Below are 27,115 nucleotides of genomic sequence, written 5' to 3'. Positions count from 1 at the left end.
TGGATGAGAAATGGAGTAACATGCTCTTGGAAAGCAGCCCCCACCTTCCTTAATACCCCACAGCAGATGTCAGCACTTAAGAGGTAAAGAGATAAAATTTGTTGCTGTTAGTGTGTCCGACCCATCGCGACCCCATGGACAACGTTCCTCCAGGCCTTCCTGTCCTCTACCATCCCCCGGAGATCATTTAAGCTCACACCAACTGCAACAGTGACTCCATCCAGCCACCTCATTCTCTGCCATCCTGTTCTTCTTTTGCCCTCAATCATTCCCACCATTAGACTCTTCTCCAGTGAGTCCTTCCTTCTCATTAAGTGGCCAAAGTATTTCAGTTTCATCTTCAGGATCTGGCCTTCTATTATTATTATTATTATTATTATTATTATTATTATTATTATTATTATTATTATTATTATTATTATTATTATTATTATTATTATTATTTATTCGATGATACCCTTCTCCCAAGGACCAGGCGGTGTACAGCCAAAAGTAAAACAGACAATACAATATACAATTAAAATACAAATTAAAAACTTATTTTATAATTGGCCTAAAAACTTTAAAATATATAAAACTAAAACCCCTTAAAATTAATAATAGAACAATTAAAATCAATAAAATTTAAGCCAGCCCAAATGATGTGTCTTCAGTTCGGCGGAAGGTCGAAAGGTCAGGTATTTGGCGTAAACCGGAAGCTCGTTCCAGAGTGTGGAGCCCCACAGAAGGACCTTCCTGGGGGCCGCCAGCCGACATTGCTTGGCGGACGGCACCCTGAGAAGTCCTCTCTGTGAGGCGTCGGGTCGGTGGGAGGCATGCGGTAACAGCAGGCGGTCCGTAAGTACCCGGCCCTAAGCCATGGGCGCTTAAAGGTAGTGACCAAAACCTTAAATGCACCCGAAGGCCACAGGTAGCCAGTGCAGTCTGCGGGAGCGGTGTTACAGAGCTACCTCCCTCTATCACCAGCGCAGCTGCATTCTGGACTAACTGAAGCCTCGAGTGCACCTCAAGGGGGCCCCATGTAGAGAGCATTACAATAATCCAAGCGAGAGGTAGCGGCGCATGAGTGACTGTGCACAAGGCATCCCGATCAAGGAAGGGGCGCAACTGCCGAACCAGGCGAACCTGGTGGAAGGCCCTCCTGGAGACGGCCGTCAAATGATCTTCAAACGACAGCCGTTCATCCAGGAGGACACCTAAGTTGTGCACCCTATCCTTTGGGGCCAATAACTCGCCTCCAACAGTCAGCCGCGGCTGCAGCTGACTGAATCGGGGTGCCAGCATCCACAGCCACTCCGTCTTGGAAGGATTAAGCTTGAGCCTGTTTCTCCCCATCCAGACCCGTACGGCTTCCAAACACCAGGACAGCACTTCAACAGCTTCATTGGGGTGGCTTGGGGTGGAAAAGTACAGCTGGGTGTCATCAGCGTACAGCTGGTATCTCACCCCAACTAAAGAGCAGTCAGGGTTGATCTCCTCTAGAACTGACTTGTTTGTTCGCCTTGCAGTCCAAGGGACTCGCAGGAGTCTTCTCCAGCACCAGAGTTCAAAGGCCTCCATTCTTTGGCGCTCAGCCTTTCTTATGGTCCAACCTTCACAGCCATACATTGCAACTGGGAAAACCATCGGCTTGACTATTCGCACTTTTGTTGGCAGGGTGATGTCTCTGCTTTTTAGTACGCTGTCTAGATTTGCCATAGCTTTCCTCTCCAGGAGCGTCTTTTAATTCCTTGGCTGCAGTCCCCATCTGCGGTGATCTTGGAGCCCAGGAAAATAAAATCTGTCACTACTTCCATTTCTTCCCCATCTATAATACCCTCATCCCAGATCTAACAAAGGTAGAATTAGCCCTCAGCCACAATAGGAATTGCCCAAAGCCCCTTCATTGCATCATCTCAGGTCCACCACCCCCAACAGTCCAAACTTCAACCAAACGTAGCTCAGACAAATTCCTAGGATTTGTATTTTGCCTATAGAGCCAGCTATGACCCCTACATAACCCCTACATGGCCCTGTGGGAGTTTGAAAACAGCCAATAGAATACATGTTCTTGCACAGGAATAGGAAGCTCAAGTGCAAAGCCCAAGCGAAGGTATAAATATCCCCACTCTCAACTCCATGTGGTCAGCTGCCCAGAACCATGTGCTTGGTGGTTCTGCTTCATCATTAAACCATCTTTCCAATCAGCCTCCAGCCTCCATTTTGTCTCCAGTGCCTTTCTCCCAGCTTGGAACTGTACCAGATGGATATTTTTTTCCCAGAATGGGGAGAGATGACACCTGACCATGAGCAGAAAACATAGAATCAGTCATAGGGCTGGAAGGGACCTCAGAGGTCTTCTAGTCCAACTCTCTGCTCAGGGCAGGAGACCTTAGGCCATCCCAGTCAAACGGCTATTCAGTCTGTTTTTGAAAACTTCCAGTGATGGATCCGCAACTCTCTAAGGCTCAACCTTGGCAACTTTAAGAGGCATAGACTTCAACTCCCAGAATTCTGCACACAGCATGGCTGACTAGGGAATTCTGGGAGTTGAAGTCCATGCCTCTTAAAGTTGAGAACACTGCTCTATGCAATTTTGTAATTTGGGTCGCAGGCTGCTTCTAGGGGCCGCTGTGGTTCAGACTGCTAATGCAGTCTGTTATTAACAGCAGCTGCCTGCAATTACTGCAGGTTCAAGTCCCACCAGGCCCAAGGTTGACTCAGCCTTCCATCCTTTATAAGGTAGGTAAAATGAGGACCCAGATTGTTGGGGGCAATAAGTTGACTTTGTATATAAATATACAAATAGGATGAAGACTATTGCTTGACACAGTGTAAGCCGCCCTGAGTCTTCAGAGAAGGGCGGGATATAAATGCAAATTAAAAAAAATATATCAAGCCACAAAAATACGGATACAGATTAACAGAATTGGAAGGGACCTTGGAGGTCTTCTAGTCCAGCCCCCTGCTCAAGCAGGAGACCCTATTTCATTCCAGACAAATGGCGGGCCAGTCTCTTCTTGAAAGCCTCCAGTGATGGAACACCCACAACTTCTGGAGGCAAGTCATTCAGAATAATAGAACGACAGATTTGAACTACAGATTAAACAGAGTTGGAAGGGACCTTGGAGGTCATCTAGTCCAACCCCCTGCCCAAGCAGGAAGGCTCTACACCATTTCTGACAAATGGCAGTCCAGCCTCTTCTTGAAAGCTTCCAGGGATGAAGCTCCCACAACTTCCGAAGGCAGCGTCTGTTCCATGGGTTGATCATTCTCACCGTCAGAAAATTCCTCCTTATTTCTAGGTTGAATCTCTCCTTGGTCAGTTTCCATCCATTGTTCCTTGTCTGGCCTTCAAGTGCTTTGGAAAATAGCTTGACCCCCTTCCTCCTCTCTGTGGCAGCCCCTCAAATATTGGAAGACAGCTATCATGTCTCCCCTGGTCCTTCTCTTCACTATCCTCCCCTGCCAGCCAGCCTCCCTCCTCCTTCCTTGTGACAACAAATATTAGCACAAGGAGCAAGGGGTCGGGGCGGGGGGGGTCTGTCTTCCTCCTCCCCCCCCCAGCTCCCGCACATGGCAGCCTCCACCGTTGGGGGAAAAGTGGACGGGCAAGTGTTGAGAACACACCTGCAAACAAGCGGCCCACTTGAGAGATTCCGATAGGAAACACCAAAATATTGACTGGCGCTTTTATTTAGAAGACCACAACCATCCACTCCGCTTCCTTTTGTGGCCTTTGCAAATATTATTCCAGACATCGGGGAGCAGAAAGGGAAAGTTACTAGCGGCTGATTCAGAAAGCCGGGAGTTCGGCTGGACGTTTCTGATCTCCACACATAGGACTTTTTTTTTTTTCCCAGCCAGAGTTGAGTGGGTGTATTGTCCTTTGCATTCCACTTAAGTCTAAAGGGCCGGTGTTTCTCAAGGTCAACCAGTTGAAGATGTGTGGACTTCAACTCCCAGAATTCCGAGCAAACCCCACATTCCCTGATGATGTTACCTAGTTGGGTAATAAGACATCTGCAAGGAAACTAGCAAATTCAGAGAAGATCAAGAACTCCCTCTTCTTCCTCCTCCTCCTCCTCCTCCTCCTCCTCCTCCTTACTAGCACTGATGATTTTATTTATTTATTTTTATTTATTAGATTTTTATACCGCCCTTCTCCCGAAGGACTCAGGGCGGTGTACAGCCAAGGATAAAACTCAGTATATATACAATTAAAACCAGAATTTAAAACAAAGCAAATTACAAAAAAGGCCGACATTAAAATTTAAAAATTTTAAACCCTAAAACAATAAAAACCCAATTTAAAATAGTAAAACTATTATGCCAGTCCCGCTTGAATAAATAAGTGTGTTTTCAGCTCACGGCGAAAGGTCCGAAGATCAGGCACTTGGCGTAAGCCAGGGGGAAGTTCGTTCCAGAGCGTCGGAGCTCCAACAGAGAAGGCCCTACTCCTGGGGGATGCTACCTAGTTTGGGTCATGAAACATCTGCAAGAAAACAAGCAAGCTCAGAGAGCACCAGGGACCTCACTGTTATGTCCTCCTCGCCTCCATCCGAACAATGGCTTAATTAGCCGGCTCTTATCAGCTCTGGCAGCAAAAGAGCCAGCGTATGCCAAGAGCCCTCGTTGGCTGCCAAGACACTGGTGAGTCACAACCTTCAGCTCTAGTCAATCCATGGATTTGCCTGATACAAAGAGACACACCAGCTCTTGCTGCCTTTTATATCCTGTGGGGTGTGGCTCCATGACTCAGCACTTCCTAGGCCTGCCCCACCCCTGCTTCCGTTGTTCCCGCCTCTCCTGCCTACAAAATCTGGGATTGAGCCAAGCCTGACTGCTGTCAGCTGGGTCTGCAGGCGTGGCCTGGGGGGTGGGGGAAAGAATCAGGAGAAGGAGGCCTCGTTATCTCTTTCACTTGGCCTGCTCCTGGAGCTGATCCAGGGAGGCTGGTGCTTCCAAGGTAAGTCCTGACGGCCCTTCCCCCTCACTGTCCAAGTCACTTTCTGGCAGCAGGCCCAGCTCTGAGTCACTTTCTGGCAGCAGGCCCGGCTCCAAGGCACTTTCGGGCATGGGGCCAGGTTCGGGGGCGGGAGCCACAACACTCACAGTCCTCCTCTCCACAACTCCACCTCTTTCTAGCATTGATGATGTTACCTAGTTGGGTCGTGAAACGTCTGCAAGAAAACAAGCAAGCTCAGAAAACACCAAGGACCCCCACAATCCTCTTCTTCCTCCTCCTCCTTCTCCCAAACCCCACTCCCTTCCAGTAGTGATGGTGCTACCGAGCTGGATAATAAAATATCTGCAATTAATTAATCTGGGATTTGCAAGCACCAACAATTGTTAATTAATTAATCTGGGGGTCCTAGGCACTCAATAATGATTAATAATTTAATCAGGGATTTTTAGACACCCCAAAATTATTAATTAACTAATCAGGGGTGGCTCAACAGGCTAATGCAGTCTGTTATTAACAGCAGCTGCTTACAATTACTGCAGGTTCAAGTCCCACCAGGCCCAAGGTTGACTCAGCCTTCCATCCTTTATAAGGTAGGTAAAATGAGGACCCAGATTGTTGGGGGCAATAAAAGTTGACTTTGTATATAATATACAAATGGATGAAGACTATTGCTAACATAGTGTAAGCCGCCCTGAGTCTTCGGAGAAGGGCGGGATATAAATGCAAATAAAATAAAAAAATAAAAAAACAATTATTATTTAATTAATCAGGGGATTCAAGGGCTTCCAGGCACCCAATCATTAGTAATTTAACTAATCTGGGGTTTCCAGGCAGCTGATAATTATGCATTAGTTAATCAGGGGTTCCAAGCACCGATCATTATTAATTTAATTAATCAGGGATTTCCAGACACCCAATCATTATTAACTAATGAATTAACCCAATCATTGTGTAATCGGAGGTTTCCAGGCATCCGATCATTCTTAATTAATGAATCTGTGGTTTCCATATGGAGAGCAAACAGCACAGATTATAATCAATGGTAGCTTAACAGAACCTTTTAAGATTGCGAAAGGAACAAGACAGGGATGTCCTTTATCACCATTATTGTTTATTTTAACTCTAGAACCATTATTGGATAAAATCGAAGTAAAGGAGATAGAGGGAATTAGAGTTAGACAGTATGAATATAAGTTAAGAGCTTTTGCAGATGATTTGGTGATTACTTTAACAAACCCTATAAATTCTAGTAAATCTTTGTTGGAAATAATTGATCAATATGGGAATGTCTCAGGGTTTAAGGTAAATCAGAAAAAGACAAAAGTGATAATAAAAAATATGGCCAGACAACAGAAAGAAAAATTAGAGGAAGTAACAGGATTTGAAATTGTAAAGAAGGTTAAGTATTTAGGGTTTATATTACGTCATCAAATGTGAAATTGTATAAGAATAACTATGAGGTTTTATGGCAAAAAGTTCAGAAGGAGTTGATTGTTTGGAAAAAATTGCAATTATCTTTGCTGGGGAGAATTGCTGCTATTAAAATGAATGTTTTACCTAGATTTTTATTCCTCTTTCAGATGTTACCAATAATTAAGAAAGATAAGAATCTTGAGGAATGGCAGAAGGAATTAACAAATTTATATGGGAAGGTAAAAAGCTAGGTTAAAATGAAAATAATTCAAGATTCTCGGAAAGGGGAGGTTTAAAAGTGCCTAACTTTAAATTATATTATGAAGCAGCTCTCTCTGCAATAAGTGATTGGTTTAATTTAACAGAGGATAGAATTTTGAATATAGAAGGTTATGATTTGTTATATGGATGGCATGCATATTTAATTTATGACAAAAAGTGGATAAGGCCTTTAAAAATCATGTGCTAAGAAATGCCCTTCATGTGTTTGGAAAAATACTCTTATAAACTAAATTATAAGGTTCCTATATGGGTATGTCCTAGACATACAGTAGAAAATATAAACATAGAACAGAAGCAGGAAATGATTACATATAAAGATCTTTTGTATACTGAAAGAGGTAATTTGCAGTTAAAATCTCTGCAAGTATTAAGAGAGGAAGGGAAAAATTATACTTGGTTTCAATATGAGCAATTACATGCTAGATGGAAGGGAGATCAAAAATTTGGTATAGAGCAGAACGAGGGAAATTTGGTAAAGCAAATTAGAAATCAGTCTCAGGAGCATATAAAGAGATTGTATAATGTGTTACTTGAAATAGATTCTGAAAGGGACTTGGTAAAGGACTGTATGATAAAGTGGGCACAAAATTTTCAGGAGCCAATATTATTGGAAACGTGGGAAAGAATTTGGGTTAGAAATGTTAAATTCGCAGGCACAGAATCTGAGGGAAAATTTTTATAAAATGTTTTATAGATGGCATCTAGATCCTAAAAATTATCGTATGTATCCAGAAATGCAAGCAAAATGTTGGAGATGTAATTGTGATGACGCTACATATTTTCACATTTGGTGGACTTGTAAGGACATAAAGGCCTTTTGGATAAAAATTTGGTGGATTTTACAAAATGTTCTGAAAAGAAGATAAAGTTCCTGCCGTAATTTTTCTTGTTGGGAATTATTACGGATTGTACAGTAATTGAGACTAAATTGATTTTAAATCTAATAACTGCAGCAAGATTACTAATAGGACAATATTGGAAGAAAAAGAAGTACCAACAATACAAGAATGGATATTGAAAGTTGCCAATTTGGCTGAGATGGCGAAGATATCAGCCTTTTGAAAGACAATACGCAAGAAAGATACTTAAAGGAATGGAAAAATGGATTGACTATATTCAACGTAGATATCAGAGACTAAGAGTTATCAGACTGTTTTGAATGATTATGATGTATTATTTTGATTGCTTTTGGGGAAGTTAGGAATTGATGATTGTAGGGTATAATTAAGTTGGGACGAAAACTTTTAGCATATGTTTGTTTTACTTTTAACTATACCTTGTGCTCGTTCAAAGTCGGGGGAGGGGGTTGCAGAAGGAGGGGAGGAGGGGGAAAGGGGAAAAAATTTTGTAAAACTTTTTGAATAAAAAAAAAAAAAAAAAGAATCTGTGGTTTCCAGGCACTGATAATTATTACTTTAATTAATCTGAGATTTCCAAGCACCCAATCATTATTAATTTAATTAATCAGGGGTTCCAAGCACCGATCATTAATTTAATTAATCAGGGGTTCCAAGCACCTGATAATGATTAATCAATTGACCTGGGGGTTTCTAGGTACCCGATCATTATTAATTAAGCTGGGATTTCCAGGCACCAATAATTATTAATTAATTAATCAGGGGATTTCCAGACACCCAATCATTCTTAACTAATTAATCAGAGGTTTCCAGGCGTCCGATCATTCTTAATTAATTAATCAGACGTTTCCAGGCACTGATAATTATTACTTTAATTAATCCGGGGTTTCCAAGCAGCCGACCATTCTTAATTAATTAATCAGGGGGTTTCCAAACACCCGATCATTCTTAACTACTTAACCAGAGGTTTCCAGGCGTCCGATCCTTCTTCATTCATTCATTCATTGGGGTCCTCCCAGTCCCCGCCATCCATGGGGACACCTGTTTTTTCTTCAATCCGTTGAGCCGTCCCCCGCGGTCCCCACGGGAGCGCAGAGGGAAACTGAGGACGGGGAAGTGGGGGGGGGTCCCTGGAGGTCGGGGGAGGGGGGGGGGGGAAGAGAGGCGGCGATGGTGGTGGTGGGGGGTGTGCGAGGCTCCTCCTTCTCCTCCCCCCTCCGACCAGCCACCCCCTGGTCCCCGTTTCCCCCACCTCGCATTCCCCACCCGCTGCCATGAAGGCGAGGAGCCGGCGGCCACCTCCGATGCTGGCGGCGCTGCTGGTGCTGATGCTGGCGGCTCTTCCCCCCGGCGGCGGGGCTCAGCGGGCGCCGGCTTGGAGACAGCAGATCCGCTGGGAGAACCGGGGTCGCCACTACAGCCTCTACAACAGCGGGGCTCAGTTCTTGCCCGGCCGGGGAGCCGCAGCTCCGGCCGCCGCGCAGCAAACCTTCTACCTGAGCGCCGACGGAAGGGACGCAGAGGAAGGGTCGGGAATCGGGACGGCTGCGGCTCCGGCTCCGGCTCCGCAGAGCACCGGACCGAACCCTCCGGCTGCTGAATCCAGCCAGCCCAGATCCGACGGGGCGTCCGCAGACGGAGGGGCTCGGCGACGCGACGGACCGGCTCGGGGAGACCCCCGGGGGTCGTCTGGCTTCTCCCCGAATAGCGTCTACGACCGTCCCGCCGTCTGGCCCGGACAGACAGCCCGACAGAGGTCGGGTTACGGGACCCACCGCTTCCACCATGGTGAGACACACGCGCGCACACACTCCGCGACGGCGGAGATGAGTGGGAGAGTCGGTGGGCGAGCAGGGGTCCCGGAGGAGGTAGAAACGGGGCGTGTGTTTGTGTGTGTGTGTGTGTGTGCGTGTGTGTGTGTGTGTGTGTGTATGTGTGTGTCTTTGGATCTCTCGCGCTTTGGGAACCGCCTACCCTGCGGGGTTGTTGTTGCGGATCCCAACGGGAGAGCTCCTGAAGAAGTAAAAAAAAAAAGGTGGGAAGATTGTCTCAGAAAGAAAGAAAGAGAGAGAAAGAGAGAGAAAGAAAGAAAAAAGAAAGAAAGAAAGAAAGAAAGAAAGAAAGAAAGAAAGAAAGAAAGAAAGAAGGAAGGAAGGAAGGAAGGAAGGAAGGAAGGAAGGAAGGAAGGAAGGAAGGAAGGAAGGAAGGAAGGAAGGAAGGAAGGAAGGAAGGAGTTTTAGGAAAGGATGAAACTCCACCAGGATTCTCTCTTCACTGGCTCAAGTGGGAGAACTGGTGTACAACGATCCTGTTAGGTAGGCCAGGACTATCTAGCTGCAGCAGGGATGGGAAGGGTGGTGTGATTTGTTGAACCCTGCTTGGACACAAGGTGGTCAAGGTGAGAGCAGAATAAAGAGTTCGGGTTACCTGAGTTCCAGGTAACTAAACCCAAAGTTTGGGTGATCTCTTTCCCCCCACACCCCCCACACCCCCCCCCCCCGATCTGATTTTAGCCCCCAAGACAGCTGAGTGAAATGAGGGGAGATTCTGGTGTAAATTAAATGAATTTCCAGAGAAAATGGGGCGTGTGAGAGGAAAGAATGAAAGAGAGAGAGGGGAAACAAAGGGTCCACAGGTCCATGAATGGAAAAGAAGGGAAGACAAATGAAATGGAGAGAGGGGAGGGAAGAAGAGGGTTGACAAAAGAAAGGGAGGGTGGAAGGAAAAGAGGACACTAGAAGGGAGGGAAAGAAGGAAAGAACGGTAGGAGAAAGAGAGAAAAAGAAGGAATGGATGACGAGCAAGGGGGAAGGGGGAAGGAAGAAAGGAAAGAAAGAAGGAGAGAATAGAGATGGGAAAGGAATGGCTGACAAATAGCTGAATGGAAAGAAGGGAGGAAGAAATGAGAGATGAAACAGGAGAAGGAGAGAGAGAGAGGAAGGAAGAAGGGGGTTGACAAAAGAAAAGGATTAAAGGAAAGGAAGGAGAGAGAAGAAAGAAGGAACAGATGACAAGAGGGAGGGAAGAAGAAAGGAAGGGAGAAGAGAGAGAGGGAGAAGGAAGGGAGGAACGAAAGAAGGAAGGAAAAGGGAGAAAAAAGGAGGGAGAGAAGGAAAGGAAGGAGAGAGAGAAGAAAGGACTAGATGACAAGAAGGAGGAGGGAGGGATGGAGGAAGGAAGGAGAGATGGGAAAGAAACAAATAGATGAATGGAAAGAAGAGAGGAAGGAATGATAGATGAAACGGGAGAGGGAGAGAAAGAGGACGGGAAAGGGGTTGACAGAAGAAAGGAAGGATGAACGGAAAAGGGGGACTCAAATTAGAAAGGAAGAAGGGAGGGAGAGAGGGAAAGAAAGGTAGGAGAGAGAGAAGAAAGGAATAGATGACAAGAGGGAGGAAAGAAGAAGGAAGGAAAGAAAGGAGGGAGAAGGAGGGAGGGAAGGAAGGAAGGAAGGAAGGAAGGAAGGAAGGAAGGAAGGAAGGAAGGAAGGAAGGAAGGAAGATCTTCCACTGGCAAGCAACAGACCATTAAACCAGCGCTTCCCAAATTTTATTTATTTATTTTTATTTTTTATTTATATTGTTATTGTTATGCAACGCACGGTCCGTGGCCAATAAGGCCCCCCTAATACACGATCTTATCCAGGGGCGCCATGATCTTATAGGCGTTACGGAGACCTGGTTGGCACTGAAGGGGCGTGCCCCTGGTCGGAAATGTGCCCACCGGTTTCGTGCATTCCATCAGCCGAGGGCCCAGGGTAGGGGTGGGGGGGTGGTTGCTATTAAAGAGAGTCTAGAGCCGAGGAGACCACTGTACCTCAGATTGCGGTGTGAATCCCTCTTTGTGAGATGGGGTCATAGGTGTCAGATGGGCTTGCTGGTCACGTACCTGGCTCCTTGCTGCGTGACAGCTGCCTGCCTGAGCTCCTGGAGGTGCTTGCGGGGTGGCAGTGGAGACCCCAGACTTTTAGTCATGGGGACTTTAACTGCCATCTGCCATCGTCATCGACAGTAGCTCGGAGTTCTTGGCCATGACGGCCTTGGACCTGACTCAAGTAGTGGATGGCCCCACTCACATCGGGGTGGCACTCTGGATCTTATTTTATCTCTGGTCAGTGGTTGAAGGATCTGGATTTGAGAGATGTAGTCATAGAACCTTTGTCATGGTCAGATCACTCTCTCCTTCGCCTGGACTTTCTGACCGCCACTCAACACCGCAGGGGAGACGGAACCACAACGTTGGTTCCGCCCAGCGCTGATGGACCCGAGAGGTTCCGGACGGAGCTTGGGCCACTTCCTGAGGGTCTGGCTCACGGCACGGCAGAGGAACTAGCCGCAGCCTGGCAGCGGGCTGCGGCTGGGGCTGAGACCGTGTCGTGCCTCTGCGACCTCTGACCCGGCAAGATCCCAACCGGCTCCTTGGTTCTCCGAGGAGCTGAGGGGATGAAACGCCGAGAAGGCCTGAGCTCCTGGAGGTCTAGCCGTTTAGAGGCTGATCGGACACTAGTTGGGTCCTATACTAGGACCTACCTGAGTGGCACTGAGGAAGCGAGGCGTTGCTCGCCCTCCCTCATTGCGTCGGCAGATAACCGCCCAGCCGCCCTTTTCAGGTGACCGTTCCCTCCTTCACCAGGGGAGCGGATGACCCGTTGCAGGGCGTGCTGAGGAGTTTAACGGTTATCTATACGATAAAATCGTTCAGCTTGAGACGGTCTAGACCAAAATTGCGGCAATTCAGATGAGGCGTCTGAGGGTGGTCTTGGTGACATTCTTTGGGATGAGTTTGACCCTGTGGCTCCCAAGGACATGGACAGGTTGTTGGGTAGGCTGAATGCCACCACGTGTTTACTGGACCCGTGCCCCTCCTGGCTGGTGCTGGCCACTCAGGAGGTGACACGAGGCTGGCTCAGGCGATTAGTGCCTCCTTGTTGGAGGAGTCTTTCCGGCCGCCTTGAAAGAGGCGGTGGTGAGAACCCTCCTCAAAGCCCTCCCTGGACCCGGCTGTCTTAGGTAATTATCGTCCGGTCTCAACCTTAACCCGCGAAGGTTGTAGAGAGTATGGTGGCATATCAGTTTCCCTGCACCTGGATGAAACTGTCTATCTAGACCCGTCCCAGTCCGGTTTCCGGCCCGGCTCCAGCACGGAGACGGCTTTGGTCGCGTTGGTGGATGATCTCTGGAGGGCCAGGGATAGGGGTTGTTCCTCTGTCCTGGTCCTATAGACCTCTCAGCGGCTTTCGATACCATCGACCATGGTATCCTGCTGCGCCCGGTTGGAGGATTGGGAGGGAGGCACCGTTTATCGGTGGTTCTCCTCCTATCTCTCCGACCGATCGCAGACGGTGTTGACAGGGGGGCAGAGGTCGGCCCCGAGGCGTCTCACTTGTGGGGTGCCGCAGGGGTCGATTCTCTCCCCCCCTCTGTTCCACATCTATATGAAGCCGCTGGGTGAGATCATCAGTGGCTTCGATGTGAGGTACCAGCTGTACGCTGATGACACCCAGCTGTGCTTTTCACACGGGCCACCCCAATGAAGCTATCGAGTGCTGTCCCGGTGTCTGGAAGCCGTGTGGGGTCTGGATGGGGAGAAACAGGCTCAAGCTCAATCCTCCAAGACTGAGTGGCTGTGGATGCCGGCATCCCGGTACAGTCAGCTGAGTCCTCGGCTGACTGTTGGGGCGAGTCATTGGCCCCGATGGAGATGCGCAATCTGGTCTCCTGGATGAGCGGCTGTCTTTTGAAGACCATTTGACAGCTGTCTCCAGGAGAGCTTTCACCAGGTTCGCCTGGTGCGCCAGTTCGCTTTCTAGACCGGGATGCCTTATGCACGGTCACTCACGCCCGTGACGTCTCGCCTGGATTACTGCAATGCCTCTACATGGGGCTCCCTTGAGGGGCATCCGGAGGCTTCAGTTGGTCAGAATGCGGCTGCGCGGGTGATAGAGGGAGCCCCTCGCTCCCGTGTTACACCTATCCCGCGCAGACTGCACTGGCTACCTGGCCTTCCGGGTGCACTTCAAGGTGTTGGTGACAATCTTTAAAGCGCTCCATGGCATAGGGCAAGTTATTTACGGGACCGCCTACTGCTACCAAATACCTCTCACCCACCCGTGCGCTCTCACAGAGGGACTCCTCAGGGTGCCGTCAGCAGTCAGTGCTGGCGACACCCAGGGAAGGGCCTTCTCTGTGGGGCTCCACCCTCTGGAGCGAACTCTCCAGGACTTCGTCAACTTCGGACCTCCGAACCTTTTTCGTGAGCTTAAAACGCACTTATTCATCTGCGCGACTGGATTAGATTTTAAAGTTAGGTTTTAAGGGGTTTTTATTATTTATATTGTTTTAAATTAATAATAATAGAATAAGTTTTTTAATTGTTGTTTTTTAATCTGTATTTATATGTATTTTAACTGCCTGTGAACCGCCCTGAGTCCTTAGGGAGATAGGGCGGTATATAAATTTGAAAAATAAATAAATAAATAAATAAATATATTTTGTCATAACAATATAAATAGGATAAAGTACCACAAATTGAGTTTAAAAGGTGGTTTTTCTTTGGGCAGCAACACACCCACCCTTTCCCTAGCACTACAGGGACCTTTAAATGGACTTAAAGTGTTTTACTAGATCATGTAAAAAAAAAAATTCTGGGAAGCGGTTTTTGAGTAGGGCAGGAAAAAGTTTGGGAAGCATGACATGACCTTGTAGATGACCTTCACTCTGTCAAGGACCTTAGAGGCAGGGGTGAAATGCTCCCGGTTCAGACCGGATCGTCCAATTCAGTAGCGATGGCGACGGGTGGTTCCAAGAACCAGTAGCAAAACTCCCTGCCCACCCCCCATGCCCAGCTGAGCCACGCGATCATCAGAGGTTGTTGGTTTTTTTACTTTTAAAAGCTGTCGTGTCCCACTCCTCCTCCGACGGCCGGGTCTGGGAAGTCTGTATCAAGCGTGGCCACGAAGCCTCTGCAGCTTTGCCAAATTCCTGTCAGAGTTCTCAGGGCAGGCAGGAATCCAAGGTGTGACTTCAGCAACCAGATGAGACTTTGCCTGATTCAAGGAATGCCAAAAAGCAGATCCTTTATATAGGCCATGGGATGTGGCTCCATGACTCAGCACTTACCCAGGCCTGCCCCTCCCTTCCTTTTGCTGACGTCGCCTCTCCATTCTCCGGAAGCGGGGATCCGTCCACTGTGTCTTTCCGTCCTCCTGCTCTGCTGCCGGCAATTCTAGCACATGGCTGGCTTCGTGCTCACACGCTGTTGGAGGGAGGTTTGTTTGCTCAGTCTGTCCGGGCATGGTGCCAGGGCTGGGGGCTGGAGGCATGCCAGGCCATTCTTCTTCACTATCAGTCTCTGGCTCAGATAGCAGGAGATGGGAGGGACCCAGCTGAGGAGAGAAGGGCGGGCGAGGCACAACAAAAGCATTTTTTCTTCGGGCGAAAAAATGCTTTTAAAAGTAAAAAAATAAAAGCCTCTGATGATCGCGCGGGTTTTTTTTCGTTTTTGAGAGAGAGAGAAAGAGAGAGAAAGAAAGGAGGGAGGGAGGCAGGGACGGAAAGAAGAAAGGAAAGAAGAGAGGAAAGAAGGAGTACAAACCTGGCACTAGACGCAGCTTCAGAGGATAATCCATGGCTGGAAGGGACCTGGAGGTCATCTAGTCCAACCCTGCTTCAGCAGGACTTTTGATCCCCTACTCACATGGTTACATAGCCACGCCCATCCAGTCACATGACCCACCACCATCACCAAACCATGCCCACAGAACCGGTAGCAAAAAAAAAGATTTCACCCCTGCCTTGGAGTACTCATTTCTGAAGATCTAAGTGTCAGAGCCCACCGGAACAACATTGCCAAAAAGGCACTAAGAATTGTGAACCTAATCTTGCGCAGCTTCTTCTTCGGTAATACTGAACTGCAAACTAGAGCATACAAAACATTTGCTAGACCAATTCTTGAATACAGCTCATCTGTCTGGAACCCGCACTGCATATTGGACATAATAACAATTGAACGAGTCCAGAGATATTTCACGAGAAATATCCTCCACTTCTCCGCTCGCAATAAAATACCTGATGCCACCAGACTCCACATTTTGGGCTTAGACAACTTAGAACTATGCCGACTTCGGTCTGACCTAAGCATAGTACATAAAATTATCTACCACAATGTCCTACCTATCAATGACTACTTCAGCTTCAACCACAACAATACATGAGCAAATAATAGATACAAACTCAAGGTAAACCTCTCCAAACTCGATTGCAGAAAATAATGACTTCAGCAACAGAATGGTCAATGCCTGGAATGCACTGCCTGACTCTGTGGTTTCTTCCCCAAACCCCCAAAACTTTAAGCTTAAACTGTCTACTGTTAAAACCTCACCCCATTTTTTTTAAATTTGCATTTATATCCCGCCCTTCTCCGAAGACTCAGGGCGGCTTACACTATGTCAGCAATAGTCTTCATCCTATTTGTATATTTATATACAAAGTCAACTTATTGCCCCCAACAATCTGGGTCCTCATTTTACCTACCTTATAAAGGATGGAAGGCTGAGTCAACCTTGGGCCTGGTGGGATTTGAACTTGCAGTAATTGCAGGCAGCTGTGTTAATAACAGACTGTCTTACCAGTCTGAGCCACAGAGGCCATTCCTAAGAGGTCTGTAAGGGGCGCGCATAAGTGCACCCGCGTGCCTACCGTCCCTGTCCTAATATTCCTTTTTTACTTACTCTTTTCATGTATTCAAATTATGTCGATACGCTTACCGGTTATCTTATATATGCTTGACAAATAAATAAATAAATAAAAATAAAATAAGCATAGCTTTAAAATAAAGCATGTAAGTGCCTACCAGAGCTTTGCTGGTGAACCGACTTCCCTTATTTTGGTCTCTGCCCGGTGAAGACAAGTGTACTTTTTTTTTAATCCATCAGAAGACACCCCTCTCCTAACTTTAACAGATTAAACAGAATCGGAAGGGACCTTGTAGGTCATCTAGTCTAACCCCCACTCCCCCGCCCAAGCAATTTCTGAGGTCCTCTCTTCATTCTCCCCAGAGCTTGTCATTCAGAAATGCAAATCGTTTCTCTCATTTTGTTGCTTCTCGGCTTCTTCCCCCCCAGGCCTTCCAGACCTGGTCCCCGACCCGTATTTTCTCCAAGCGTCCACCTACGTTGAGAGAGTCCAGATGTACGCCTTGGAATGCGCGGTGGAAGAAAACTGCCTTGCGAGGTAGGCCACAAAGCTTGCTCAGTAGGTTGTTTTTTTTAATATATAATCTGTAAGCCTCTCGGAGTCACCTCATAAGGGAGAACGGCAGATAAAAATTGAACAGACAGAGTTGGAAGGGACCTCGGAGGTCTTCTAGTCTTACCCCCTGCTCAAGCGGGACACCCTGGCCTAGACCAGCGGTCACCAACTGGTGGTCCGTGGACCGCTGGTGGTCTATGAGAAAATTCTGGTGGTCCCCAGAAAAATTATTTGCATTTTTTATATTGCACTAAATCAGGGGTCCTCAAACTACAGCCCCTGGGACAGATACGTGCAATGAACGTTTATGTTGCTGCAGAGAGTCTCTCCCTTCGGGGTCTTTGTGTAGGTTGGAGGGGGGCAGAAATTCTGACTTGGGGTCTGCTTCGGCCTCCTGGTGTGGGGCTTTGAGTGAAGGCTGGAGGGAAGCGCTGCTGGTGGCGAAGAACCGGGGGGCCTCGTTCCAGTGGGACTGCATCATGGCCTGGAACTGGCTGACCATCTCAGCCCACTGAGCCTCCAGGTGCCAGTACCTGATCTTGCCTTCCTGCAGATCTTTCCTCTTCTTGGAAAGCTTATGCTTCTAGTCCTCAGTGAGGTGCTTCTGCTGAGCCTCCTTCTCGGTCAGATCCAATTTGTTTTGCCAACTCTTTCTCTTGGTAGCTGCTTTGCTCCAGCAACTGCTTCCTGTTGGGACCCTAAGGAGCCCAGACGGGCAGGCGAGGAGTGGCAAGTAGAAGATGGCAAGGTACCCCTCAACATGAGTGACATTGAGTTGGCCATGCCCACCCAGTCACATGACCGCCTTGCCATGCCCACCCAGTCCTTAGGTCGATCACATTAGTGGTCCGCGGGATTTAAAATTATGAATTTAGTGGTCCCCGAGGTCCGAAAGGTTGGTGACCCCTGGCCTAGACCATTTTAGATAGATGGCTGTCTAGACTCGTCTTCAAAACCTCCAGTGATGAAGCACCTACAACTTCTGGAGGCAAGTAGTTCCACTGATTAATTTTTCTCACTGTTAGGAAATTCCTCCTTAATTCCAGGTTGCTTCTCTGCTTGATCGGTTTCCATCCATTGTTTCTTGTCCTGCCTTCAGGTGCTTTGGACAATAGGCTAACCCACCTCTTCTATGTGGCAGCTCCTCAAATATTGAAATACTACTATCATGTTTTCCCCTAGTCCTTCTTTTCCCTAGACTGACCATACTCAAATCTCGCAACCGTTCTTCATAGTTTTTTTTTTGTCTCTAGGCCCTGAATCATCTTAGTTATCAAAGAGAGAACAATCCACCTAGAATTGAGGAGAAATTTCCTGACAGTGAGGAAAAATATTTAATACCACTAACAATACTTCTACCCTTCAAAATGACCTCGACTTTGTTTCCGATTGGTCTAAAACTTGGCAACTTCAAATATCAACCAGCAAATGCTCAGTCTTACATATTGGTAAAAAGAACCCTAATATCAAGTACAAGCTTGATGGTCATTACCTCACTGACGACCCCCTCCCTGTCAAAGACCTTGGAGTTTTTATATCAAATGACCTTAATGCCAAAGCCCACTGCAACTACATAACAAAAAAAGCTCTAAGAGTTGTAAACCTAATTTTACGTTGCTTCTTTTCGAAAAACTCTACACTACTAACCAGAGCATACAAAACATTTGCCAGACCTATTCTTGAATACAGCTCATCCGTCTGGAACCCATACCACATCTCTGACATTAATACTATCAAACGTGTCCAGAAATATTTTACTAGAAGAGTTCTTCGCTCCTCCGAAATCAACAAAATACCTTATACCACCAGGCTTGAAATTCTGAGTTTAGAAAACTTAGAACTCCGCCGACTCTGACATGATCTGTGTTTAACACAGAGACTCATCTATTGTAATATCCTTCCTGTAAAAGACTACTTCAGCTTCAATCGCAACAATACAAGAGCAAACAATAGATTTAAACTTAATGTCAACCGCTTCAGACTTGATTACAGAAAATATGACTTTTGTAACAGAGTTGTTAATGCTTGGAACTCACTACCTGACTCTGTGGTCTCTACTCAAAACCCCAAAATCTTCAACCCAAAACTGTCTACTATTGACCTCACCCCATTCCTAAGAGGACTATAAGGGGCGTGCATAAGAGCACAGGTCATCAGTGGTTTCGGGGTGAGTTATCATCTGTACGCTGATGATACTCAGCTGTACTTTTCCACCCCGGACCACCCCAACGAAGCAGTCGAAGTGCTGTCCCGGTGCCTGGAAGCTGTATGGGTCTGGATGGGAGAAACAGACTCAAGCTCAATCCCTCAAGGCGGAGTGGCTGTGGATGCGGCATCCCGGTACAGTCAGCTGCATCCGCAGCTGACTGTTGAGCAGTTAGTGGCCCCAAAGGAGGTGGTTAATCCTCCTGGATGGACGGCTGTCTTTGATGAACATCTGGCGGCCGTCTCCAGGAGGCCTTTTACCAAGTTCGCTTGGTCCGCCAGTTCGTCCTTCCTTGACCGGGATGCCTTATGCGATCACTCACGCTCTGGTTACGTCTAGGCTGGATTATTGCAATGCTCTCTACATGGGGCTGCCCTTGAGGTGCACCGGAGGCTGCAGTTAGTCAGAATGAATGAGCTCTTGTTCCCATGTGACATCGCTGCTCCGTAGTCTGCACTGGCTTCCTGTGGTTTTTTGGGTGCGCTTCAAGATTTTGGTTACCATCTTTAAAGCGCTCCATGGCTTAGGACCCGGGTACTTACGAGACCGCCTGCTGTTACCCTTTGCCTCCCACCGACCCGTACGCTCTCACAGAGAGGTCTCCTCAAGTGCCGTCCACCAAACAGTGTCGGCTGGCGGCCCCAGGAGTAGGGCCTTCTCTGTGGGGGCAGTGATGCTCTGGAGCGAACTTCCCCTGGCCTGCGTCAAGTGCCTGATCTTGGACCTTCTCGTGAGCTCAAAACACATTTATTCATTCAAGCGGACTGGCATAACTAGTGTTGGATTTTAATTGGGTTTTCTTACTATTTTAAAATTTTAAATCTAATTTTTAACTATCAGCCTTTATAATTTGCTTTGTTTTAATTGTTATCTTAATTGTATATATTTTGTTTTTTACCCTTGGCTGTACACCGCCCTGAGTCCTTCGGGAGAAGGGCGGTATAAAAATTTAATAAATAATAATAATAATAATAATAAAAGTGCCTACCATTCCTGTCCTATTGTTCTTTTACTTATATATACTTTTCTCTCATGATGAGTTATTTTTATGTTGATGATTGTATATACTGTTGTGACAAAAAAAATAATAATTAACCAGTGGAACAGCTTGCCTCCAGAAGTTGTGAATGCATCATCACTGGAGGTTTTTAAGAAGAGACTGGACAACCATTTGTCTGGAATGGAACAGGGTCTCCTGCTTGAGCAAGGGGTTGGACTAGAAGACCTCTAAGATCCCTTCCAGAATCTTCTGATTCTGTTATTTCACTGGATCTGCTGCTGATTTTTACGTATCGAATAGCAAGAGCCAGTTTCTTTAAGGGATGTTTTGCAAAACTCAAAGCGTCTCCAGCCAAAATCTCTTCTTGCCAATGACCAAGGAAAATTACGGTCCGAAAGCAGAATCGGGAATATTTTTCGTGCATAAAATCTGGGGGCGGAGGAGAAAGGAATGTCTGGGTGTTTACTTCAGCTGGGTCTAAAGGAGGTCTAAAGTTGGGGGAAAGAGCCTGGTTTTGTCTCTTTTACAGATTCCAGCTTTGAAAGTGCCAGAATTAAGGAGGGGCGGTTTCCTGTAAACACTTCGACAAAGTGGGCTGTGAGGCCGGCCAGGGTGGCACAGTGGGGTCACTCACAGCTTGCCACTCTTCGCCTGTTTGCTCAGTTGATGAATTGCCTGTTTCTCTTTCTCTCTTCTGCCCCCCCCCCTGCCTCCCAGCCTTCCCTTCATACGGATAGTCCTCGACTTACGAGCAGAATTGAGCCCAAGATTTTTGTGTTGTAATATAATATAATATAACAACAGAGTTGGAAGGGACCTTGGAGGCCTTCTAGTCCAACCCCCTGCCCAGGCAGGAAACCCTACACCATCTCAGACAGATGGTTATCCAACATTTTCTTAAAAACTTCCAGTGTTGGAGCATTCACAACTTCTGCAGACAAGTCGTTCCACTTATTAATTGTTCTAACTGTCAGGAAATTTCTCCTTAGTTCTAAGTTGCTTCTTTCTTTGATCAGTTTCCACCCGTTGCTTCTTGTTTTACCCTCAGGTGCTTTGGAGAATAGTTTGACTCCCTCTTCTTTGTGGCAGCCCCTGAGATATTGGAAGACTGCTATCATGTCTCCCCTAGTCCTTCTTTTCGTTAAACTAGACACACCCAAATCCTGCAATCGTTCTGTGTATGTTTTAGCCTCCAGTCCCCTAATTATTTATTTATTTATTTATTTATTATTATTTATTTTATTTGATTTGATTTTTATACCGCCCTTCTCCCGAAGGACTCAGGGCGGTGTACAGGCAAAATAAAACCAACAATACAAATATACACGATTTAAATAATTTAAAAACTTATTTAAAATTAGCCTGATGTTAAAAATTATCTCAATTAAAACCCCATTTAAAATTGCTAAAATTCACTTTTAAAATCCAATTAAGCCAGCCCGCGAATAAAAGATGTGTCTTCAGTTCGCGACGGAATGTCCGAAGGTCAGGTATTTGGCGTAAACCAGGAAGCTCGTTCCAGAGGTGGAGCCCCCACAGAAGGCCCTTCCCTGGGGCCGCCAGCCGACATTGTTTGGCGGGCACCCTGAGAAGTCCCTCTCTATGGGAGCGTCACGGGTCGGTGGGAGGCATGTGGTAACAGCAGGCGGTCCCGTAAGTACCCAGGTCCTAAGCCATGGGCGCTTTAAAGGTCGTAACCAACACCTTAAAGTGCACTCGAGGCCACAGGCAGCCAGTGCAGTCTGCGCAGGAGGCGGTGTTACATGGGAGCTACGCGTAGCTCCCTCTATCACCAGCGCAGCTGCATTCTGGACTAACTGAAGCCTCCGAGTGCACTTCAAGGAGCCCCATGTAGAGAGCATTACAGTAATCCAAGCGAGAGGTAGCGAGGCATGAGTGACTGTGCATAAGGCATCCCGATCAAGGAAGGCGCAACTGCGGACCAGGCGAACCTGGTAGAAGGCCCTCCTGGACGGCCGTCAAATGATCTTCAAGCGACAGCCGATCATCCAGGAGGACGCCTAAGTTGCGCACCCTATCCTTTGGGGCCAATAACTGCCTCCGACAGCCAGCTGCGGCTGCAGCTGACTGAATCGGGATGCCGGCATCCACAGCCACTCCGTCTTGGAGGATTAAGCTTGAGCCTGTTTCTCCCCATCCAGACCCGTACGGCTTCCAAACACCGGGACAGCACTTCAACAACTTCATTGGGGTGGCCGGGGTGGAAAATACAGCTGAGTATCATCAGCGTACTGCTGGTATCTCACCCGAAACCACTGATGATCTCACCCAGCGGCTTCATGTAGATGTTGAACAACAGGCGAAGAATCGACCCCTGCGGGACCCACAAGTGAGGCCCCTCGCGGTGACCTCTGCCCCCGTCAACACCGTCTGCGTCGGTCGGAGAGATAGGAGGAGAACCACCGATATCGGTGCCTCCACTCCCAATCCCCAGCCGGGCGCAGCAGATACCATGGTCGATGGTATCGAGCGCGCCGAGAGGTCTAATAGGACCAGGGCAGAGGAATAACCCCTGTCCCTGGCCTCAGAGATCATCCACCAATGCGACCAAAGCTGTCTCCGTGCTGTATCCGGCGTCGGAAGCCGGACTGGAGCGGTCTAGATAGACATCTTCATCCAGGTATTGGGGTAGCTGTCGGCGCGGCACTCTCTACAACGCAACAAAGCGAAGGTTGGAGACTGGGCGATAATTACCCAAAATAGCTGGGTCCAGGGAGGCTTCTTAAGGAGGGTCTCACCACCGCCTCTTTCAAGGCGGCAGGAAAACCCTTCCAATAAAGCGTTGATAATCCTCTGGAGCCAGCCTCGTGTCACCGCCTGAGTGGCCAGTACCAGCCAGGAAGGGCACGGGTCCAGTAAACATGTCGTGCCGTGCAGCCTCCCCAACAACCTGTCGACGTCCTCGGGAGCCACAGGGTCAAACTCATCCCAAATGGACTCAACAAGGCGTGCCTCCTCTCCCTCGCTTGGATCATCCCAATTTCGGTCCAGACCGTCCCTCAGCTGGCGATTTTATCGTATAGATAACCACTAAACTCCTCGGCTCGTCCCTGCAAAGGTCATCCGCACCTCCTGATGTAGGAAGGCGGGTCACCCAGCTGGGCGGCGGGCGGTTATCTGCCGGCGCAATGAGGGTGGGCGTAAGCGCCTCGCTTCCCTCATTGCCACTAGGTCCTAGAATAGGACCTAACTAGTGTCGATCAACGGCGACTGGACCTCCAGGTGCTCTCAGGCGTCTTCTCCGTTTCATCTCCCTCAGCCCCTCGGAGTACCAAGGGGCGGACGAGATCTCCGCGGGTCAGAGGCCGCAAAGGCGACACGGTCCAAGGCCCGGCGCGGCCTGTTCCCAGGCCACGACCAGTTCCTCAGTCGTGCCGTGGGCCAGTTCCTCAGGAATGGCCCAAGCTCCGTCAGGAACCTCTCAGGGTCCATCAGGCGCCTGGGGCGGAACCACCGTGAGGTTCCGTCTCCCTGCGGTGGTGAATGGCGGTTGAAGTCTAGGCGAAGGAGAAAATGATCCGACCATGACATTGGTTCTGTTACTAAATCATCTAACACCAGATCATTAAGCCACTGCCCAGAGATATAAATCAGATCCAGCGTGCCTCCCCCCGAGTGCGTAGGGCCATCATTTACTCGAATCAGGTCCAAGGCCGTCATGGAAGCCTGGAACTCCCGAGCTGCCGTCGATGACAAGCCAACTGATGGCAGGTTAAAATCCCCCATGACTATAAGTCTGGGGTCTCAACCGCCACAGCAGCGAGTACCTCCAACAGCTCAGGCAGGGCTGTGGTCACGTAGCAAGGAGCCAGTGCGATCACCAAGCCCAACTGATTCCTATAGCCCCGCGCACATAGAGGATTCACAGCCGGCAATCTGAGGAACAGTGGTCTCCCTCGGCTCTAGATCCTCCTAATGACAACCGCCACCCCCACCCCTACCTTGGACCCTCGGCTGATGGAATGCTCGGAAACCTGGCGGGCACATCTCGACAAGGGGGACCCCCCCCCCTGGGCCCAACCAGGGTTCCCTAATACCCACAAGGGCCGCGGGCCCCCCCCGAATAAGATCACAAAACAGGGGCCTTATTAACCACGGACCGAGCATTACATAGCATCAGCAGGTCCAAGCTCTGAGGATCATGGCCACCCGAGGCAGGTCGGGACTGAGGGGCGGAGCAGCGATCGCTCTCAAACATCGACGCGTGCTCCCTCAACACGACCCCTCCCCGCCATATCTGCCTCTCCCACTTACCGTACAGATTGAACAACCCTCTAAACCTGGGCGTCTCCCCTGCCTTCAGACAAGATGGAATAGTGTGCGAACTAGCACAGGGCTGGATCCCTCCCCGGGTTCTCACCCCACCCGCCAAATCCCTCCCCTTAAAAACCCTTATTTAAAAACTATTTAAAAACCCCACAACTTCTTCTTGGCATGCCACCTCTCTGGGTCCCAAGACCCTTCGTTAATAAGCCCTTGATAGTTTGGAGGCCATTCCTGCGGCGGAACCTCGCAGTCGTGTAGTTCGTGAATGAGTATCTCATGGGAAATAGTCAATACAGCGACAAGATGTCCATTCCTGACCGGCGAAGATGTTCTGGTCGTACCTGTAGATCGTCAAACCCGATATTAGTCATATTACTGGCCACTCGGGCAGTGATATTGGTCATAGTCCGTAGAAAGTCCAAAAGGGTCCAGAAACAACCAAGGCCGAAAATCCGGTTCCGATCTAATAACCTCCCTCTCGGAGATTGGCATAATAGCCTCCCCTTGGTTGTTTCCTCGGCTACAAAGATGGAAAAGTCAGTAGCGGGATAGTATCCTCGGGTTCGGCAGCGTACCATCATGGGACAAACCCGTGAGGCCTGCTAATCAGGACGAAATTATGTCGCCAGTACCGTCAGTGCCGTCATTGCCGTCCAACACAGTGCGCTGTTGTACCTAACCAGGCCAAGCCACCTCTCAGTCGGCGATGGAAAACACGACCTAAGATGTAAGCCGTAGTAAAATTACGGCATTCTAGGCAGGCCATGGTAAAGTCAGCAGTGAGGGAAGAATATTCGGGCCATGTTCCGGGCCATGAAGAGAAGAGAAGGTAGGAGGAGGGCAATAATCATGCCCGTGCAGGCCCCACTCCAGCCACCGATGTTACCTGCGGTCCAACACCCAAGACTCAGCATACCGCATACCAGCATACCGCCGTCGATGGTTGGGCGCTCCCAGCCGATTGATTACATCGGCGGCGAAACGGCCGACAAACAGCTGAGTCAGGCTGGGCGTCTCTCGCCCCAACATGGCGCCGCCATCCGCTGCTATAGAGGACTTCGGCTCCGTACTCAGCGGCGAGCTCAATGAGGTCCAAAGACCTCGCTCTCGGCTGCGGAAGGATCGCATACCGGGCCGAGGACCAGCCAGGCAGCGGCCTGACGACTCTCAGCCGCCGTCTCCGCGGAGCCTCAGAACGCCGCCATAACGCGCATGCGCAGAAGAAGTAATCATCTTTGTTGCTCTTCTCTGCACTCTTTCTAGAGTCTCAGCATCTTTTTTAAGCAAGACATTTCTTAAGGCAGGGGTCATCAACCTTTCGGACCTCAGGGACCAATAAATACATAATTTTAAATCTCGCGGACCACTAATGTGAATGACCTAATGACTGTCTGGGTGGGCGTGGCAAGGCGGTCATGTGACTGGGTGGGCGTGGCCAACTCAATGTCACTCATGTTGAAAGGCACCTTGCCATCTTCTACTCGCCACTCCTCACCTGCCCACCTGGGCTCCTTAGGGCCCCAACAGGAAGCAGTTGCTGGAGCAAAGCAGCTACCACGAGAATGAGTTGGCAAAACAGCTCAGTTCAAATTGGATCTGACCGAGAAGGAGGCTCAGCAGAAGCACCTCACTGAGGACTAGGAGCATAGGCTTTCCAAGCAGAGGGAAGATCTGCAGGAAGGCAAGACCAGGTACCGGCACCTGGAGACTTAGCGGGCTGAGATGGTCAGCCAGTTCCAGGCCATGATGCAGTCCCACTGGAACAAGGCCCTCCGGTTCTTCACCACCAACAGCGCTTCCCTCCAGCCTTCGCCCAAAGCCCCACACCAGGAGGGCTGAAGCAGACCCCAAGTCAGAATTTCTGCCCCCCTCCAACCTACACAAAGACTCCGAAGGGGGAGAATCTCTGCAGCAACACAAATGTTCATTGCACGTATCTGTCCCAGGGGCCGTAGTTTGAGGACCCCTGATTTAGTGCAATATAAAAAATGCAAATAATTTTTCTGGGGACCACCAGAATTTTCTCACGGACCACCAGTGGTCCACGGACCACCAGTTGGTGACCGCTGTCTTAAGGGACGCGGTGGCTCAGTGGCTAAGACAGTTGAGCTTGCCGATCGAAAGGTCGGCAGATCAGGGGTTCGAATCCCTAGTGCCACGTCACAGGGTGAGCTCCCGTCACTTGTCCCAGCTTCTGCCAACCTAGCAGTTCGAAAGCAGGTAAAAAATGCAAGTTGTTGTGACCTAGGCCCAAGTAGTTATTACCAGACATAGTCTTAAAGAAAGGTATTTTATTAGAATAGCTGAGAATTGCTTCATTCTCAGCTTTGTCCAAATTAATTCCAAAACAAGTCCTTCAGAAAAAGTCCTTCAGCCTTATCACAAACCTTTGTCTTCTTTGGCACCTTGCCAAAGGCTTTTCTTGGCAAAGCCCCACAAAGTTCAGAAACAAGAGATGGCAACCAGAAACAATTGTAGCAATGTTGCTTTCCTACAAAGAGCCCAAGAGCCCTTGCTGCTCTTTTAAGCCTTACGGGAAGGGCTAATCATCTCCTGGCCTTACTCCCGAGTCGTCCTTTTTGCTTTAGCTGCTCTTGCAGTGCTGTTGTAACTTTGAATGGTCACTAAATGAAGTGTTGTAAGTCGAGGACTACCTGTACTTCTTTAAGAGCAGTGTTTCTGAACCTTGACAACTTGAAGCTGGGTGGACTTCAACTCCGAAAATTCCCCAGCCAGCCAAATAAAGAATTGATATTTGGTGAGGGGGTTACATGTCCCAGTCTAAAGGGACCAAGTTTGACACTGTTTTAAAGCTTAAGTTTAATTGGGGAAGGAGACCCGCCTCAGCCTCCTGCGCAGAATTCCTATGAGCTG

At 48.5% G+C, this 27,115-nt stretch overlaps 1 protein-coding gene across 1 annotated transcript in view; it reads left to right on the top strand.

The window, feature by feature from the left end:
* The first annotated feature begins 8,774 nt into the window (after nt 1-8,774).
* LOC131188274 (protein-lysine 6-oxidase-like) overlaps nt 8,775-27,115 on the top strand; it is a 37,920-nt gene continuing 19,579 nt past the window's right edge. Inside the window, exons 1-2 of the mRNA XM_058163431.1 lie at nt 8,775-9,288; nt 16,622-16,730. Of these exons, the coding sequence (XP_058019414.1) occupies nt 8,775-9,288; nt 16,622-16,730 (623 nt within the window). The remainder of the gene's footprint in view (nt 9,289-16,621; nt 16,731-27,115) is intronic.

This window comes from Ahaetulla prasina, chromosome 1 (genome assembly GCF_028640845.1).
Source record: "Ahaetulla prasina isolate Xishuangbanna chromosome 1, ASM2864084v1, whole genome shotgun sequence".
NCBI lineage: Eukaryota > Metazoa > Chordata > Lepidosauria > Squamata > Colubridae > Ahaetulla > Ahaetulla prasina.
This window is presented reverse-complemented; position numbering and strand designations above follow the sequence as displayed.